At 46.0% G+C, this 20,410-nt stretch overlaps 1 protein-coding gene across 4 annotated transcripts in view; it reads left to right on the top strand.

Moving 5' to 3' along the window:
* Nucleotides 1-18,827, top strand: part of LOC139416072 (neuralized-like protein 4) — a 44,181-nt gene extending 25,354 nt beyond the window's left edge. Inside the window, exons 7-30 of one of the 4 annotated variants that reach the window (XM_071164327.1) lie at nt 457-545; nt 615-687; nt 2,159-2,432; nt 2,793-2,974; nt 4,847-4,932; nt 5,158-5,320; nt 5,525-5,732; nt 5,847-5,938; nt 6,042-6,120; nt 6,342-6,511; nt 6,848-6,976; nt 7,073-7,218; nt 7,360-7,578; nt 7,806-7,904; nt 8,133-8,276; nt 9,090-9,260; nt 9,420-9,578; nt 10,184-10,363; nt 14,738-14,831; nt 14,934-15,041; nt 15,161-15,305; nt 15,619-15,731; nt 15,965-16,151; nt 16,325-18,827. In XM_071164327.1, coding sequence (XP_071020428.1) covers nt 457-545; nt 615-687; nt 2,159-2,432; nt 2,793-2,974; nt 4,847-4,932; nt 5,158-5,320; nt 5,525-5,732; nt 5,847-5,938; nt 6,042-6,120; nt 6,342-6,511; nt 6,848-6,976; nt 7,073-7,218; nt 7,360-7,578; nt 7,806-7,904; nt 8,133-8,276; nt 9,090-9,260; nt 9,420-9,578; nt 10,184-10,363; nt 14,738-14,831; nt 14,934-15,041; nt 15,161-15,305; nt 15,619-15,731; nt 15,965-16,151; nt 16,325-16,529 — 3,515 coding nt within the window. In that variant the 3' untranslated portion in view covers nt 16,530-18,827. Of the gene's footprint in view, nt 1-456; nt 546-614; nt 688-2,158; nt 2,433-2,792; nt 2,993-4,846; nt 4,933-5,157; nt 5,321-5,521; nt 5,733-5,846; nt 5,939-6,041; nt 6,121-6,341; nt 6,518-6,847; nt 6,977-7,072; nt 7,219-7,359; nt 7,579-7,805; nt 7,905-8,132; nt 8,277-9,089; nt 9,261-9,419; nt 9,579-10,183; nt 10,364-14,737; nt 14,832-14,933; nt 15,042-15,160; nt 15,306-15,618; nt 15,732-15,964; nt 16,152-16,324 lie in introns of all 4 variants that reach the window. The other 3 variants (XM_071164328.1, XM_071164326.1, XM_071164329.1) reach the window with 3 other exon arrangements.
* Nucleotides 18,828-20,410: the final 1,583 nt, after the last annotated feature.

Genomic DNA, 20,410 nt, shown 5'->3' on the forward strand with positions numbered 1-20,410 from the left:
ACAACAAACTGCACGCATGTTCGATCAATCCCTCCAGGATTCTGCATCACAATTATTTTGGGGGGGCAAAATCTAAAATTTCCCGCATGTTATGCGAGGGCTTGGTATAAAACAGTCAAATCATCGCAATATTATCGCATAAAACTGACCCGTCAACACAGCACAAAAAGGATAGCATTTTCAACCAATCACCACACAGTTGCCACATAATATGGTTCAATCAAGCAACACTTCCCCGAACCAATTCCTTTGTCAGCGCATTTTCGCAAGGAAATTGACAGTCATTGCATATTGCCATGCAAAATGTCAGAATTGCTGCTGAAAAAAATGTTGTTTTGCCTGCAAATATCACAAATAAATCCCAGCGGAATCCTGGAGGGACTGTTCAATCTTGTTCTTTACAACGCACAAGGCTACATCTTGCTGTGTTTTTTTTTTTCTCTCTTGCTCTTCCAGGTACAATCATGATGAGTGGCTGTGGGATCCTGACGAACGGCAAGGGAACACGTCGGGAGTACTGTGAATTCAGCCTGGATGAACTGCAGGTCAGTCACACACACACACACACACTCATCTCTAACATCTTAACCATGACACTCTGACTTCCATTCCAGGAGGGGGATCACATAGGCTTGATGCACAAGGCCAGCGGAGCTCTTCACTTCTACATCAATGGCATCGACCAAGGTGAGAGTGACACGCCAGGAGCATCCGGCACTATGTTGTTGAACGCTGAGCTGTAGTCAATGAATAGCATTCTCACATAGTGAGGGCAGTGTGGAGTGCAATATAGATGGCATCATCTGTGGCTGTGTTTGGGCGGTATGCAAATTGGAGTGGGTCTAGGGTTAATGTGAGTTATGACCAGCCTTTCAAAGCACTTCATGGCTATGGATGTGAGTGCTATGGGTCTAGTCATTTAGGCAGGTCACCTTAGTGTTCTTGGGCACAGGCACTATGGTGGTCTGCTTGAAACATGTTGGTATTACAGACTCAATCAGGGACATGTTGAAAATGTCAGTGAAGACACCTGCCAGTTTGTCAGCACATGCCTGGAGCCCATGTCCTGGTAATCCGTCTGGCCCCGCGGCCTTGTGAAAGTTGACCTGTTTAAAGGTTTACTCACGTCGGCTACGGCGAGCGTGATCACACAGTCGTCCGGAACAGCTGACGCTCTCATGCATGCCTCAGTGTTGCTTGCCTCGAAGCGAGCGTAGAAGTGATTTAGCTCGTCAAATTGTAGTACAATTTGATCTTAGCCCTGTATTGGCGCTTTGCCTGTTTGATGGTTTGTCGGAGGGCATAGCAGGATTTCTTATAATCTTCCAGGTTAGAGTCCCGGACCTTGAAAGCGGCAGCTCAACCCTTTAGCTCAGTGCGGATGTTGCCTGTAATCCATGGCTTCTGGTTGGGGTATGTACTTAGTCACTGTGGGGACAACGTCTTCGATGCACTTATTGATCAAGCCAGTGACTGTGGTGTACTCCTCAATGCCATTGGAGGAATCCCGGAAGCTTTGTATGCTTCTCTGTGTGGAGTACAGGTGATCTAGATTTTTTTTTTTTCCCCTCTGGTTGCGCGTTTAACATGTTGATAGAAATTGGGTAAATGGATTTAAGTTTCCCTGCATTAAAGTCCCCGGCCACTAGGAACGCCACCTCTGGGTGAGTGGTTTCCTGTTTGCTTATTTCCTTATACAGCTGACTGAGTGCGGTCTTAGTGCCAGCATCTGTCTGTGGTGGTAAATAAACAGCCATGAACAGCCAGATGAAAACTCTCTTGGCAAATAGTGTGGTATACAGCTTATAAGATACTCTACGTCAGGTGGGCAAAATCTAGAGACTTCTTTAGATTTCGTGCACCAGCTGTTATTAACCTTGCAGTGTGAAGGACAGGCAAACCATGATGCTGCAATTTAATATGGCAATACTGAAAAGGCAGCAGAAATGCAAGTATATTATTTATTAATGGGCACATCGTTAACGCTTGCTATGTTTTACATGTCATTTGATGGACTGTTTACGTCATGCAGATGAGTTTTGCCCCATACAGTGTATCAATGTCAGTTCGAGAAACCCGTACAATTGTAAATCATTATGCACCACATTTCATCCCAGTCGTCCATAACCTCAATTTGACCTCTGACCCTGCCCCTTAGGCGTGGCAGCGGCCCAGACGCCCGCCGTAGTCTACGCCGTGGTCGACCTCTACGGCATGGCTGTCAAGGTGACCATCGTCCACAATCACAACCACAGCGACCGCCTCCGCCGCAACAACGCCATCATGCGGGCGCTGTCGCCAGACGTTGGTCGCCCCCGGCCTGCCCACTCCCTCACGCCGGACCCCGACACTCCCGACCGCCTCCTCTTTCACTCCAACTGTGGCCAAAAGGCAGCCATCATCAGCGAGGGCAGGACGGCTCTTCGCCCTCAGTATGTATTGTATCCATGGTCCTAGTGCCTTATTGCATAAATATACGAGGGGGTGTGGTATATGGCCAATATACCACGGCTAAGGGCTGTTCTTAGGCACAACGCAAGGAGTACCAGGACACAGCCCTTAGCCGTGGTATATCGGCTATGTACCACAAAACCCAGAGGTGCCTTATTGCTCTTAAAAACTGGTTACCAACGTAATGAGACCCGCAATAATAAATGTTTTGTCATACCCATTGCATACGGTCTGATATACCACTGCTTTCAGCCAATCAGCATTCAGGACTTGAACCACCCAGTTTATAATGTACAGTATATTATAGATGCATTTGATTGTGTGTATTTTTCCTCGGGCAGTGCTACGGACGACTTCAATCACGGCGTGGTCTTGAGCGGCCGCCCGCTGCACTCCAACGAGGTGTTCCAGGTGCGCATCGACAAGATGGTGGACAAGTGGGCGGGCTCCATCGAGATCGGCGTGACCACGCACAACCCCGCCTACCTGCAGCTGCCCTCCACCATGACCAACCTGCGCTCAGGTAATACCAACCAATCAGGTAATACCAACCTCTTACCCCTGCCCCCCTAGCAGGGTTACTTGTAGATCTGAAAGCAATATACTAGTAGGCCCAACTAGCCTTCTTTTAGGCTAGGTTGAGTTTCCACCTCACACCCTTCTAATCCTCCCAGGATGAGAGGATGGGGGCTTGATTAATCTAATTTTCCATACTCAAACAATGTTTGGAAAGGGCTGTGGATTGACTGATTTTGATGATTTTGTTGTCGTTTGACTGATGTACTGGTTTTGTTGCAAGTTGACTGATGTGGTGTTTGTACAGTCGTTCAAGGGTTTATTTTTACTCATTTCTAAATTGTAGAATAATAGTGAAGACATCAAAACTATGAAATAACAAATGGAATCATGTAGTAACCAAAAAAGTGTTAAACCAAATCAAAATATTTTAGTCTTCAAAGTAGCCACCCTTTGCCTTGATGACAGCTTTGCACACTTTTGGCTTTCTGTCAACCAGCTTCACCTGGAATGCTTTTCCAACAGTCTTGAAGGAGTTCCCACACGCTGAGCTCTTGTTGGCTGCTTTTTCTTCACTCTGCGGTCCAACTAATCCCAAACCATCTCAATTTGGCTGAGGTCGGGGGATTGTGGAGGCCAGGTCATCGGATGCAGGACTCATCACTCTCCTTCTTGGTCAAATGGCTCTTACGCAGCCTGGAGGTGTGTTGGGTCATTGTCCTGTTGGGTCATTGTCCTGTTGAAAACAAATGATAATCCCACTAAGCGCAAACCAGATGGGATTGCGTATCACTGCAGAATGCTGTGGTAGCCATGCTGGTTAAGTGTGCCTTGAATTCTAAAAAAATCACTGACAGTGTCACCAGCAAAGCACCGTCACACCACCGCCATGCTTTACGGTGGGAACAACACATGGGGAGATCATCTATTCACCTACTTTGCATCTCACCAAGACACGGCAGGTGGAACCAAAAATCTAAAATTTGGACTCATTAGACCAAAGGACAGATTTCCACAGGTCTAATGTCCATTGCTCAAGTTTCTTGGCCAAAGCAAGTGTCTTCTTATTGGTGTCCTTTAGTAGTGGTTTATTTGCAGCAATTTGACCATGAAGGCCTTACCCACGCAGTCTCCTCAGAACAGTTGATGCTGAGATGTCTTGAACTCTGTTAGTCATTTATTTGGGCTGCAATTTCTGAGGCTGGTAACTCTCTAATGAACTTATCCTCTGCCGCAGAGGTAACTCTGGGTCTTCCGTTCCTGTGGCAGTCCTCATGAGAGTTTCATCATAGTGCTTGATGGTTTTTGCGACTGCATTTGAAGAAATGTTCAAAGTTCTTGACATTTCCCTATTGACTGACCTTCATGTCTTAAAGTAATGATGGACTGTCGTTTCTCTTTGCTTTTTTGAGCTGTTCTTGCCATAATGTGGACTTAGCCTTATTTAGTAAAATACCATCTTCTGTATCCCACAACTGATTAGCTCAAACACATTAAGAAGGAAAGAAATTCCACAAATTTTACTTTTAACAAGGCACACCTGTTAATTGAAATGCATTCCTGGTGACTACCTCATGAAGCTGGTTGAGAGAATGCCAAGAGTGTGCAAAGCTGTCAAGGCAAAGTGTGGCTACTTTGAAGAATCTCAAATACAGAATGTAATTGGATTTCTTTAACACTTTTTGTTTCTATTACTACATAAAATTCCATACGTGTTATTTCATAGTAATGATTTATTCACTATTATTCTACAATGTAGAACATTTTAAAAATAAAGACAAACATTGTAATGAGTAGGTGTGTCCAAACTTTTGACTGGTACTGCAGGTTGACTGATGTTTTGTTGTAGGTTGACTGATGTTCTGGTTTTGTGTCCCAGGGACTTGGATGATGACAGGAAACGGGGTGATGCACAACGGAACCACCATACTGGACGAGTACGGACACAACCTGGACCGACTCAAAGTGCGTGGGAGACATACTTTACAGTCCTCCTTAGAATATTCAACTCTACCCCCCCCCCCCCCCCCCTCTCTTTCTCCATTTCCCACCCTCTCGCTCTGTCCTGTTCCTGCTCTTTCACTCCTTCTCAGTCACCATCAGCACTTACATGCTATTGTACTTATCACCTGTTGCTGTGTGCTTCATCTCTTTCTCTCTGACCACTGTCATATCTGTCTCTTTATCCAGGCGGGGGACACAGTGGGCGTGGTGCGGAAGGAGGACGGGAGCCTCCACTTCTTTGTGAACGGGGTGGCACAGGGCCCGGCGGCGTGGAACGTCCCACCCAGCGTCTATGCCGTGGTGGACCTCTACGGCCAGGCCGCACAGGCAACCATCATGGACGACGTGGGTGAGTGGGGGGTGGGATGGAGGAAGGTTGTTGTTAAAGGTGCCTAAGGCGATTCCAGAAGTTTCTAGTGTGTCAGATCAAAAAGGTTTTGGAACCACTGAAGACAATACTGAAGACATGGAATGTGTCTGTAGATGGTATGTGAATATCCTCCAACTAGCTTTGCCTCAACAACCTTCCTCAAACATTTCTCCCCTCTAGCAGACCTCCCCCCTCTCCCTGAGGACAGCTCGGAGGGCCCCACCGTCATGTCGCCCGGCAGCCCATGCTCGGTCGCCGGGGGCAACAGTGCCAACGACCTGCGCTTCCACCAGCTGCACGGCACTAACGCGGTAATCACCAATGGGGGGCGCACTGCCCTCAGACAGAACTGTCGATCTGAGTTCAACGACGCCATCGTCATCTCTAACAGGTCAGTGTGACGCGCGCGCACACACACACACACACCTGCGTCATCTCCAACAGGTCAGAAGGTCGACACACACATCATGTTTGTGCGTGTCCTGACTGTGTTGTCTGTTGTCAGGTGCCTTCGAGACGGAGAGCTCTTTGAGATAGTCATTCAGAAGATGGTGGACCGGTGGTCGGGGTCAATAGAAGCAGGTAAGATAATGGCAGGTAAGGCGTTTCTATTTTACCCCTCTCGACCTTCTCACACAGCCCTATCCACACACACAGCAGTGGAGTGATACATGTTTGTCCGTGTGTGTGTTCTGTCCAGGTGTGACTGCTATCAGGCCAGAAGAGCTGGAGTTTCCCAACACCATGACGGATATAGACTACGATACCTGGATGCTTAGGTAAGGGGGGTTCTGTTTTTTATGTCTGTTTTGTGTCTGTTTCAGTGATTCTAAATGAATGATTTTGAAACAGATTAGATTCAGTCAACTGTTATCGAATCCTACTGTTGTATCCATCTGCTACAGTGGATTTCACTAAGAAGCATCTAAGGGAATATCTTCCTCTGCCTTGTGCATGAAATAAACCAAGTTTCATTTGAACTCCCTCTCTAAACCCTCAGTGGCACGGCCATCATGCAGGACGGCAACACCATGCGTAACAACTACGGCTGTGACCTGGACACTCTGACCACGGGCAGTAGGATCGGCATGATGCGCTCGGCCACCGGCGACCTTCACTACTACATCAACGGTGTGGACCAGGGGGTGGCCTGCACCGGGCTGCCGCCAGGTAAAGGTGAATGGAACCAGTGATCATAAACCTGTTATTACGACCCCATACATGGGCAAGGGGTCGGGGACAAAAGGCTCATGAACTGATTTTGAAATGGAGCTGATGGGTGTGTACTATGCACCTTGTAGCTAGATGGTAGAAGTGTCTCTGAATAAATCCACCTAACAGCTCAAATCTCACTGCTATTTTGTTTAATATTTCAACTTGTATTTACCAAGGCTAGTCTCACTGAGATCTTTGTCAAGCATCTACACTTTCCAAATATATGGTGAACTTGGACAACCCCTCTTTCCTCTCTCCCTCCCTCCCTCCCTCCCTCCCTCCTTTCATCAGAGGTGTATGCAGTGATAGACCTGTATGGTCAGTGTGTCCAGGTGTCCATCACCAGTTCCTCTGGCCCTCAGGATAACAGTCTGTGTACCAGCAACATCACAGAGAAGAGTTTCCCCATACACTCCCCAGGTACTGACCGCGTGTGTGATTTTTCTCTCAGGCTATGAATCTAAGTCGTGAGCCTGTCTGTCGTTCAACGTCTCTCCTTCTTCCTTATATGCGTAGTGGCAGGCGTGGCCCACCGGCTCCACAGTAAGCATGGTAAGAACGTGGTTCTACTGGGAGAGGGCTGCCAGGCCGCCAGGGTGGGAGGATACTCACACGGCATCGTCTTCAGCGCCAAGGAACTCAAAACAGACGAACTGTTTGAGGTGAGTAGTGTTCTGTTATCTACCCAGACGCAATCAGATCGCTCTATTTTCATAACACTTGAGTCATCTGTTGTCTTATATATGCTCGCGCATAACATTCACTATTGACGTTGTAGTATTGTCCTCTCCACCCACCTCCAGGTGAAGATAGACAAGGTGGATGACCAGTGGTCTGGTTCCCTCCACATGGGTCTGACCACCCTAGCCCCTCCAGAGCTGCCCTCCTGCCCCATGTCAGGCATGTCCCCCTCCCTCACACAGCTCCGGTCCAAGGTCACCTGGCTGGTAGCCGGGTCAGAGGTCAGACGCAACGGGCTCCTGCAGAGACAGAACTACGGCGCCTCCCTGGACAGACTGACGGTGAGAGACAGGGCGTGGGATTCCAAAGCTCTGTTGAATCAATACTTTGTACTTATTTTGTAATTTGTTGCACAGAGAGAAACAATGAAAGAGGGGGAGGGAACAGCTGGTTGGGATTGAAAGATGGAGACGACAAACATTAGTGCATATGGAATGGAAAGAAGGATTGTGATGAAGAGATAAGTAGGTACTACATTTGATGCCTGAGTTGTATTGCGTGTGTCTAGGTGGGTAACCGCGTCGGGGTGAAGAGATGCAGCGACGACACCATGCACGTCCTTATCGACGGAGAGGACATGGGACCAGCTGCCACCGCTGTGGCCAAGGTACACACACTTCATGAACAACAGTTCTCTCGTACACACGTCATACTTGTTCAATTCACACGCACAATTGTGTTCCTATCCTTGTGGGGACCAAAACATTGATTCCCATTCAAAATCCTGTTTACTTTAACACCCTAGCCCTAACTCCTTACCCTAATTGTAAACCTAAGCCTAAAATAGCCTATTTCCTTGTTTTACTACCACCCCACCTCTCTCCCCTACCTATAGAACGTGTATGCAGTGTTGGACCTGTATGGTCGTGTGACAGCGGTGTCCATCGTCAGTTCGTCGGTGCTGGAGGACGCAGGGAGCGTCAAGGCCCCCTCCCTCTCCTCAGACAGCTGTAGCGAAGGAGAGGAGGACCGCACGCCGGTGAGACACGGGTGTGGGGATGGAGGGAGAAGGGGGATAGGAGGAAGGGGGGACCGATGGATGATATGCTTTCGCCGGGATCTTTAGTGATTATAGCTTAACAACAATGTTAGACTTTGTCTAAAGTAGGAAAATGTGTGGAATTTTTATTTCTCCACTTTTGTCATGCAAGCATCTCAAAGTACAGTAGGAAACCTGAAATTGCGCCATAGGTGGTTGTACATAGGTAGGTGTACAAAACATTAGGAAACACCTTCCTAATATTGAGTTGCAGCTCCTATTACCTTCAGAACAGCCTCAATTCGTCGGGGCATGGACTCTACAAGGTGTCGAAAGCATTCCACAGGGATGATGGCCGACGTTAACTCCAATTCTTTCCATAGTTGTCAAGCTGGCTGGATGTCCTTTCGGTGGTGGACCGTTCTTGATAGACACGAGAAACTCTAGAGCGTGAAAAACTCAGCAGTGTTACAGAAACCAGTTTGCCTGACACCTACTACCATACCCTCTGAATGGCACCCTACACAATCAATTTCTCATTGTCTCAAGGCTTAAAAATCCTTTAACTGATCTCCTCCCCTTCATCTACACTGATTGAAGTGGATTTAACAAGTGACGTCAATAAGGGATCATAGCAGTCACCTGCTCAGTCTGTGTCATGGAAAGAGCAGGTGTTCCTAATGTTTTGTACACTCAGTGTATATATGTGAATTGATCTAAGGCAACAGAAGTTTTAAAAAATACAGTTTGTTTCATCTCTCCATCTCACTCTCCATCTCTCCTCCCCCTCTATCTCCTCTCTCCATCCACCAGGTTGAGGGTGGTGAGCCGGCCCTGGTGCCCAACACAGTCATGGCCTTCCTGGAGAACCATGGGAAGAACATCCAGCTGTCCCATGAGAACCTGACGGCGGCCCGCGTCTCCAGCTACAACCAGGGCCTCCTAGTCACAGCACAACCCCTGCCCCGACAACAACTGTTCCAGGTACTGTGTGTGAGTGGTGGGGTTAGGGGTCTGTGTGTCAGGATTTGATTGGGGTAGCCAAGGGGGTGTTTAATTGTTGTATAGGGACACATAATATTTTATACTGCATTCTGTCACCATAGTTTGTGAATGACATTTTGACTAGCAATGTTGCCATAGTTTCAGATCGACCGCCTGAACGCATCGTGGACGTCGTCCCTGTCGCTAGGGGTGATCGGCCACTCCCCAGACCGCCTCAACTTTCCCTCCACTGCGTGCTGTCTGAAACGCTCTGTGTGGCTGCTGCAGAGAGACTCTGTCTTCCACAACTCACTGAAGGTACTGCACACACACACACACACACACGTCAGTGTTTCCCCTACGTTCATTTCGCAGTGGCATACCGCCGCTGCTAAGTCATTGCCGCCACTGCAAATATATATATTTTTTAACATTCTGCCAAGATGAGCTTTTAAGATCAGCGTGACGAAGTACAACAAATTCCATATCTTCCTCTTTCTCATCAGATCATCCGAGAAACCTTGACGGTAATTAGCTAACGTGCTTGTTATCCTGGAAGTGTAACCAACCCTATTAAGATACAGGAAACTTACGCCAGTGAAATAATTTTTGCGGTTAATATAGAAGTGGCTGGTGACGTTATTGAGATCAAGAGATACAATTCAACTGTCCTTGAGTTTCTAAGAAAGAGGGCATTTTTTAATTTTCATGCATTTGAGTTGGGAAAAAAAGTCACCGTTAGTTTTGTTGTACGACTGTGAGAAGGTCCCCTCCACTATCTCTGCCACAGCTACTGAATGAAATCCTAGGGGAAACACTGCGCACACACTCACGGTACAGATAGCAAGACAAACACAACACAAAGCTTAATGGAGATCTCTCCCTCTTCTCTCTTTCCCACCATCACTTCTCCTCCCCATCAGATCTGTGAGAACTATGGTCCTAACCTGGACACATGTCCAGAGGGTACAGTCCTGGGTCTGCTGGTGGATGGGAACAGCTGTCTGCACCTTTATGTGAACGGTATGGACCAGGGAGTAGCAGCCCAGGATATCCCTACGCCATGCTACCCCCTCATAGACCTATACGGACAGTGTGAACAGGTACGTCTGTCCCACCCCCATTCCAAACCGTCAGAATAATTTTCGGTCGAGGAAGTTAAGAAACGAAACGAAGTTAAGAAACGAATACCTGGAAAAAGAAAGCTGTTGACTTGTTTTAATGGTCCTAAACCATATCTTAACCGCCATCGATAAGAAACAATACTATGCAGCCGTATTCATTGATCTGGCCAAGGATGTGGTTAATCACCACATCCTCATCGGCAGACTCAATAGCCTTGGTTTCTCAAATGATTGCCTCGCCTGATTCACCAACTACTTCTCTGATAGAGTTCATTGTGTCAAATCGGAGGGCCTGTTGTCCGGGCCTCTGGCAGTCTCTATGGGGGTGCCACAGGTTTAAATTCTTGGACCGACTCTCTTCTCTGTGTACATCAATGATGTACCTCTTGCTGCTGGTGAGTCTCTGATCCACCTCTACGCAGACGACACCATTCTGTATACTTCTGGCCCTTCTTTGGACACTGTGTTAACAGCCCTCCAGGCGAGCTTCAATTCCATACAACTCTCCTTCCGTGGCCTCCAATTGCTCTTAAATACAAGTAAAACTAAATGCATGCTATTCAACCGATCGCTACCTGCCCGCCTGTCCAACATCACTACTCTGGACAGCTCTGACAATTACAAATACCTAGGTGTCTGGTTAGACTGTAAACTCTCCTTCCAGACTCAAATCAAACATCTCCAATCCAAGTTAAATCTAGAAATGGCTTCCTATTTCATAACAAAGCATCCTTCACTCATGCTGCCAAACATACCCTTGTAAAACTGACCATCTTACAAATCCTCGACTTCGGCGACGTCATTTACAAAATGGCCTCCAATACCCTACTCAATAAATTGGATGCAGTTTATCACAGTGCCATCCGTTTTGTCACCAAAGCCCCATATACTACCAACCACTACGACCTGTACGCTCTCGTTGGCTGGACCTTGCTTCATACTCGTCGCTAAACCCACTGGCTCCAGGTCAGCTACAAGACCCTGCTACCCTGCTAGGTAAAGTCCCCCCTTATCTCAGCTCGCAGGTCACCATAGCAGCACCCACCTGTAGCACGCGCTCCAGCAGGTATAGCTGCCTGGTCGACCCCCAAAACCAATTCTTACTTTGGCCGCCTCTCCTTCCACGTCTCTGCTGCCAATGACTGGAATGAACTACAAAAATCACTGAAACTGGAAACACTTATCTCCCTTACTAGCTTTAAGCACCAGCTGTCAGAGCAGCTCACATATTACTGTACCTGTACATAGCCGATCTATAATTAAGCCCAAACAACTACCTCTTTCCTTACTTTATTTATTTATGTTGCTTTGCTGCAGGAGGCTGCAGGAGGTGTTTTGCTTTGCTGCAGGAGGAACTGGTGCACTTCACAAAATAGATGGCCTCATGAGGAGGGAAAATTATGTGGATATATTGAAGCAACATCAAGACATCAGTCTGGAAGTTAAAGCTTGGTCGCAAATGGGTCTTCCAAATGGACAATGACCCCAAGCATACTTGCAAAATGGCTTAAGGACAACAAAGGAGTGGCCATCGCAAAGCCCTGACCTCAATCCTATAGAACATTTGTGGGCAGAACTGAAAAAGCATGTGCGATCAAGGAGGCCTACAAACCTGACTCAGTTACACCAGCTCTGTCAGGAGGAATGGGCCAAAATGCACCCAACTTATTGTGGGAAGATTGTGGAAGGCGACCTGAAACGTTTGACCCACTTTAAACAATTTAAAGACAATGCTACCAAATACTAATTGAGTGTCTGTAAACTTCTGACCCACTGGGAATGTGATGAAATAAATCATTCACTCTACTATTATTCTGACATTTCACATTCTTAAAATAAAGTGGCGATCCTAACTAACCAAAGACAGGGAATTTTTACTAGGATTAAATGTCAGGAATTGTGAAAAACTGAGTTTAAATGTATTTGGCTAAGGTGTATGTAAACTTCCGACTTCAACTGTATTAGGCGGTGTCAGATGAAAGCACATAAAATTGTCAGGGACTCCAGTCACCCAAGTCATAACTGTTTTCTCTGCTACTGCACGGCAAGCGGTACCGGAGTGCCAAGTCTAGGACCCAAGGCTCCTTAACAGCTTCTACCCCCAAGCCATAAGACTGCTGAACAATTAATCAAATGGCCACTACATTACATTGAGCCCCCCCATCCTGGCCTCGATACCGGTACCCCCATATTAGAGTTCGACCGATTATGATTTTTCAACGCTGATACCGATTATTGAAGGACCAAAAAAAGCCGATACCGATTTGAAAAAATACAAATTTATTTATTTGTAATAATGACAATTACAACAATACTGAATGAACACTTATTTTAACTTAATAGAATACATCAATAAAATCAATTTAGCCCCAAATAAATAATGAAACATGTTCAATTTGGTTTAAATAATGCAAAAACAAAGTGTTGGAGAAGAAAGTAAAAGTGCAATATGTGCCATGTAAGAAAGCTAACGTTTCAGTTCCTTGCTCAGAACATGAGAACATATGAAAGCTGGTGGTTCCTTTTAACATGAGTCTTCAATATTCCCAGGTAAGAAGTTTTAGGTTGTAGTTATTATAGGAATAATAGGACTATTTCTCTCTATACCATTTGTATTTCATTAACCTTTGACTATTGGATGTTCTTATAGGCACTTTAGTATTACCAGTGTAACAGTATAGATTCCGTCCCTCTCCTCGCTCCTACCTTGGCTCGAACCAGGAACACATAGACAACAGCCACCCTCGAAACAGCGTTACCCATGCAGAGCAAAGAGAACAACCACTCCAAGTCTCAGAGCGAGTGACGTTTGAAACGCTATTAGCGTGCACCCTGCTAACTAGCTAGCCATTTCACATCGGTTACACCAGCCTCATCTCGGGAGTTGATAGGCTTGAAGTCATAAACAGCTGCTGGCAAACGCACGAAAGTGCTGTTTGAATGAATGCTTACGAGCCTGCTGGTGCCCACCATCGCTCAGTCGGACTGCTCTATCAAATCATAGACTTAATTATAACGTAATAACACACAGAAATACGAGCCTTAGGTCATTAATATGGTCAAATCCGGAAACTATAATCTTGAAAACAAGACGTTTATTCTTTCAGTGAAATACGAACCGTTCCGTATTTTATCTAACGGGTGGCATCCATAAGTCTAAATATTCCTGTTACATTGCACAACCTTCAATGTTATGTCATAATTACGTAAAATTCTGGCAAATTAGGTGGCCCAAACTGCATATACACTGACTCTGCGCGCAATGAACGCAAGAGAGGTGACACAATTTCACCTGGTTAATATTGCCTGCTAACCTGAATTTATTTTAGCTAAATATGCAGGTTTAAAAATATACTTCTGTGTATTGATTTTAAGAAAGGCATTGATGTTTATGGTTAGGTACACATTGGAGCAACGATACGCACCGCATCGATTATATGCAACGCAGAACACGCTAGATAACTACACATGGTTGATATTACTAGTTTAACTAGTGATTATGATTGATTGATTGGTTTTTATAAGACGTTTAATGCTAGCTAGCAACTTACCTTGGCTTACTGCATTCGTGTAACAGGCAGGCTCCTCGTGGAGTGCAAGAGGCAGGTGGTTAGAGCGTTGGACTGATTACTCAACTGTAAGGGTGCAAGATTGAATCCCCCGAGCTGACAAGGTAAAATTCTGCCGTTCTGCCCCTGAAGGAGGCAGTTAACCCACCGTTCCTAGGCCGTCATTGAAAATAAGAATGTGTTCTTAACTGACTTGCCTAGTTAAATAAAGATTAAATAAAGGCGTAGGGAAAAAAATCGGTGTCCAAAAATACCGATTTCCGATTGTTATGAAAACGGCCCTAATTAATTGGCCGTTCCGATTAATCGGTCGACCTCTACCCCGTATATAGCCTCGTTTTTGTATAACTTTTTATTATTTATTTTTTACTTTTGTTTATTTGGTAAATATTTTCTTAACCAACAGTGCAGTTCAAGAAGAGTTAAGTAAGTAAGCATTTCACTGTAAGGTCTACACTTGTTGTATTTTGCGCATGTGACAAAGTTTGATTTGAGACTCGGTCCTACTCAGGGCCACTTTTAGATCAGTAGCTAGAAACTCTAATCTGCTAGTCTTTTGCTCTATGACCTTTTAATCCTGAAATATCTCCATCTGGCTAACGTTATACAGTGGAACAGTCATAAGCTCATTTAGACGCTCCGTCCTGGGTAGGTATTTAACTGCGTGATCCCAGCCCTCCCACCAGACCGGTTTAATAATCTCAGTTACCTGGCCTGGGACGACTTTATCTGTGTGGCACCAGGGGCCGAGAGAATTCAGTGACACCCTCTGATGTCGTGGCAGGTTACCATAGTGACCAACAACGTGGCGACCGTGGGAGGCGAGAGCGTCAAGGCGCGTTGCCAGGGCGACATGGAGAAAGCGGACATGGTTGATGGTGAGAGGAGGAGAGCATGATGACTTTGGCAACTCTATACAGACCCTTTAAATCTGTGGCTCTGGGCTGAAAAAATGCTAACCTTTGACATCTGACCTCTAGGGATCAAAGAGAGTGTTTGCTGGATGCCCCATGCAGAGGTCAACCCCAACAAGACCTGTGAGTACCAGGCCCTGTGCTCGCGCTTCAAGGACCTGCTGACACTGCCAGGTGAGGAACACACACTGTCTTTGTGTACTGCCCTCTCGCTCTCTGACTTAATCATAACTTCTCCCATATTTAGATTTTCTCTCCCTCCCTTTGCCCCCTCCCCCTATCATCTCTCTCAGATGGTTACTTCAACGAGGATGCCAAGTATAACCTGTGTTACTGTGAGTCGTGCCACAAGCTGCGGGGGGACGAGTCCTACTACAAGAGAGGGGAGCCCCCACGGGACTACGCCCTGCCCTTTGGCTGGTGCCGCTTCGCTCTGAGGTCAGAAGTTACAGACAGCCAATCAGTGGGCTTCAAAAACTGTCTTCATCCAATCACACTGTAGTGTGAACTATGTTCAACCAATTACTCAACCAAAGTGCTCTTCAAGTCCAATTAATCAGCCTGAATTAGTTTTATCTAGTTCAATTAACAAATGACTTAATTACTTATTTTTCACTTTGGCGAGAGAAGGGGAGAATGAAAGTAAAAAAATTGTATACAGTAAAGCATTAAACTGTCTGAGTATCAATGTCATAGGACTCTGGTAGAGGGGTTATCTAACATCTTGGTGTGTGTGTTCTCCTGCCTGCAGGATCAAGCCCCACTGTGATGTGTCCAATTCGTTTAAGCAGTGGCACATAGCCTACCACGGCACCAGCGTAGGGGCCCTCAGACGCACACTGGACCATGCCCAGCTACTCTCTGGTACGACACAACATTTATTTCCTTATCCACTTTTGGACCAACAAACGATTGTGAATTGACCACAGGTTGCTTATTTTGATGAGCATATCACCTCAAACTGTTGTTTCTCTCTGAATGCAATGACCGCATTTCTAGCCTTTTGAAAAACATGGTTGATTTCCAGAACCATTTCCACTCATGATTTAGTTGAGGGTGTTGTAAATGAACTAAACCGTGTTGTCTTGGTGTTTCAGGGACGTCGTCCATCTTCTCTGTGTCTCCGGTGAAGACGGAGGGTCCTAACGGCTACAGTGAGCCAGAGGAGAACAGCAGCAACAGCCTCCCTGACAGGGACAGGGAACGGGACAGGGAGGTGCCCCGGGTTCAGCTGTCCCCCACCATGCGCTACTCCGGCCTGGAGATTTTCGCCCCCAAAGTGCAGTACGTGTGTCACTCACTACCACTGTAGTACCACTACCACCACTACCACTTTATCTGCCTTTTGCTGTTATTCAAATTGAAATGATTACTCTTGTTCTTTCACTGTCTTGCTTTCATGCTTCTTCCCATGACTCCTGATCTCCTCACTCGGCCCTTTCACTCTCTCCCTCCAGATTCCGGGACCCCCGTTCTCACTGCTGTCACCAGGCCCAGGTGGGTTTCCAGGTGTGTGTCCGGCCGGGCTCCTATAAGGTGGGTCCCCAGACCCTGGGAGCCATCGAACCCCTGGATCCCTGCTTCAGCAACACAGAGATCGAGTGGATCACCAAGGATCAGGGGGGCACCCTCCTCTACGGCCTGCTCATACGGGTGGAATGATAGCGGGAGTAGTGAAGAGATTGTTGGATGGAGAGAGAGGGGGAAAGGGAGCTACTCTCTCCCAGCAGTGCCTCCAAAACTACTGCTTCTCCATCAACCAAATTACAGACTTTGGGAGTCTTTGGAATTAGGGAATTTCCCTCCTGTTGCTGGGCGGTTTGTTGATTGACAATTCAGCATTGTTTTGTTTGTTTAGGACTTGTTTTTTTTCTGACACTTAACAGGGAGGGACAAGGGTGGATTCAGAGAAGAACAACCAGACAGACACTGCCTGCACTTTGTTTTGGACAATTCGTGGGCGATTTTTTTTATTTTTTAAATTTTAACATGTATTTTACTTTTTTTTTATTCGTCATAATACAACACTTGTTTTTTGTCACAGCCATTTTTATTTTAGCGCAGTTTTGTCTTCCCGGTCTCTGTTCCCTCCCTCACTCTAGCTTGTTTTTTTTATCAACCCCTTTACCCCTGCCTGATCACTCTCCTCTTCTCAAGTACGGAGGGATGGTTCTCCTCAGTTCTCCTGTGAAAAGGCTGAGTGCACAACCCGAAACCGGTCCTGTTGCATTCCAAGACCTGGACCGTTTGTTGAACCACCTCGCAACGTCGACCGCCACACGGTCACTGGCTATTGGATTATTATTTTTAAGCGAAAGACTTAACCGCAGGTCAGAAGGAAATTGAGAAAAAGAGCATTAGATCAAACAAGGAAAAAAGACTGGAAAAGAACCGTGAACTGAAGGACCTGAGAGCACCTGTAGAGGGAGGAACTCAAAAACTGGCGCAAAATGTTTACAGGTGTAACACTAACTGCACTGATCTGAAAACACAGGATAGGTGAAAACGATCAGGTGGCTGTTGCCTAATGGGAATTGACTTTCACCCGTTCAGTTCCGGTTCATTCATATCAGTGCGGATGAGGAGAGGAAGCCATGAAGGACAATAGAGATGGACACTAACACCACCGTCAGAACTAGTGGGAGAGAAATTTTTAAATGTTTTTTCAACCGGCCAGTCTGGCCGTTAAGCTTCGTCTCCCGAATTCTCCCCTATCACTGCTTTACCCCGTGTCATATTCACTTCACTGGAGATTAGAGGGATTCTACACATGCTTTGTAGAGGGAATACCATGGGCGTGTTCAGCAGGGAGAATCATTTTTGAAAGGAGAGGTTCTACCGGCGCTTGTCCAATGCACAGTTCTGTTGCAAAAAGTCATTCTTAGTGTGCCCTACTGAACATGACCTTGATGCATAAAGACCAAGGCCGATTCCATTTCAACTAGTGATCGAAATGGGCCCGGACCTGAAGATCTCTCCTCATTCTCTCATTTTCTATAGCTAGTTCAGGAGGAAAACGTTGTGGATTGTTGCAGATAGAAATGTCATGAATGGAGTTGACAGGATTCTATACCAGAGAGGCATGTTTGTTCTAAAGGTATTTCTACCTGAACTTTCCACAACGTTGTGCACTGCTGAACATGCCCATTTTCTCACATTGTTTACACTGGTTACGTTTAAGTCTCCCTCTATGATCCATCCATTCTGTCATCGTTTACCAGGGAGGAATGTTCAGAGCCAATCACATCATAGGGGTGTGGCTTCACCCTGGCGTGTTCATGCAAAGACTCTTGGTAAATGGAGTCTTTTTTACGAAATGCAGGCCCTGATGCTGGAGTTTACATTGCGAATGTGATTCATTAGGGTTTTTGTTGTTTTTTGTAGTCCGTTTACGTTCTACCTGTCTGCTTCATGTTAAAACAAACTCCCTCTATTTTACATAATACATTACATAGATTAACACAGGGGTTCATTAATTCCTGATTAAAATATTCAGCAAATTTTTTTTTGTATGTGGACAGCTCTTCAAAGCATATCTTTTAACCATTCTGTTTTGTTTGGCAACAAAATAATCTGAGATACTTACGTATTACATACATCACTACATGCATAAATAACCCCGCCATCTTGCCAAGTCATTGTTTTGACAAAAAAGGTGAGGAAAACAGTGGTATCGAGTCAAGATTCAAGGTTGTCGACTTTCCTCACACAAAACTGTGTGTAAACTAACTTATTGCAAAGGTGGGGTTTGAAAAAATGTACTTGCAACGTTCAATCAAAATGTGAAAAATATATGGGGTTGTTTAAAAGCCCAGTGCTGCTTTTTACGAGAATGAATTTATATTCTTTTTTCCCCTTTTTTGTTCTGTATGTTGCATTGTACAGGCTGTTACATAACATCATCTTCTTGATTTGTAAAAAAAAAATAATAATGAATAAACCAATAGACAGTGCACATTATGACTCTGGATTGGCTTCGTGTGTTACTCCTTAAGGCGTTTCTCTTGGTTCCTTTAAAAAAAAAAAAAAAAAATTGGTAGTATAATTTCTTTCTACAGTCACTGACATGTCATTGCAGTGTTGCATATGTCCTCAATCACGCCTTTTTTCAAAAATATTTATAGGACTGATTCCTTAACGCCAATAGTGTTCTTTCAGCTTTCCAAAAAAACTGGCGAATCACTTGATTTGCAGGATGTGTTTTTATAACTCGTTCAAGTGCTAGTCGGATCCTAGGTCAGAACTAAAGGAAACTGTAATTTCCGACTTGCTAACTGGTTAAACACATGGCACGTGGAACTACAACCAGTTAGCAAGTCGAACATTTCTGAGTTTCCCAGTTCCGACTAGCACGTGAACACTGCATGAAACACACACCCACATCAGGCAATCAAATCAAATGTATTTATATAGGCCTTCGTACATCAGCTGATATCTCAAAGTGCTGTACAGAAACCCAGCCTAAAACCCCAAACGGCAAGCAATGCAGGTGTAGAAGCACGGTGGCTAGGAAAAACTCCCTAGAAAGGCCGAAACCTAGAGAGGAACCAGGCTATGTGGGGTGGCCAGTCCTCTTCTGGCTGGGCCGGGTGGAGATTATAACAGAACATGGCCAAGATGTTCAAATGTTCATAAATGACCAGCATGGTCCAATAATAAGGCAGAACTGTTGAAACTGGAGCAGCAGCACGGCCAGGTGGACTGGGGACAGCAAGGAGTCGTCATGTCAGGTAGTCCTGAGGCATGGTCCTAGGGCTCAGGTCCTACGAGAGAGAGAGAGAATTAGAGAGAGCACACTTAAATTCACACAGGACACCGAATAGGACAGGAGAAGTACTCCAGATATAACAAACTGACCCTAGCCCCCCGACACAAACTACTGCAGCATAAATACTGGAGGCTGAGACAGGAGGGGTCAGGAGACACTGGCCCCATCCGAGGACACCCCCGGACAGGGCCAAACAGGAAGGATATAACCCCACCCACTTTGCCAAAGCACAGCCCCCACACCACTAGAGGGATATCTTCAACCACCAACCATCCTGAGACAAGGCTGAGTATAGCCCACAAAGAGCCAGACAGGATGATCACATCAGTGACTCAACCCACTCAGGTAACGCATCCCTTCCAGGGACGGCATGAGAGAGCCCCAGTAAAGCCAGTGACTCAGCCCCTGTAATAGGGTTAGAGGAAGAGAATCCCAGTGGTAAGAGGGGAACCGGCCAGGCAGAGACAGCAAGGGCGGTTCGTTGCTCCAGAGCCTTTCCGTTCACCTTCCCACTCCTGGGCCAGACTACACTCAATCATGTGACCCACTGAAGAGATGAGTCTTCAGTAAAGACTTAAAGGTTGAGACCGAGTTTGCGTCTCTGACATGGGTAGGCAGACCGTTCCATAAAAATGGAGCTCTATAGGAGAAAGCCCTGCCTCCAGCTGTTTGCTTAGAAAGTCTAGGGACAATTAGGAGGCCTGCGTCTTGTGACCGTAGCGTACGTGTAGGTATGTACGGCAGGACCAAATCAGAGAGATTGGTAGGAGCAAGC

Source organism: Oncorhynchus clarkii, chromosome 9, assembly GCF_045791955.1.
Source record: "Oncorhynchus clarkii lewisi isolate Uvic-CL-2024 chromosome 9, UVic_Ocla_1.0, whole genome shotgun sequence".
NCBI classification, from domain to species: Eukaryota; Metazoa; Chordata; class Actinopteri; order Salmoniformes; family Salmonidae; genus Oncorhynchus; species Oncorhynchus clarkii.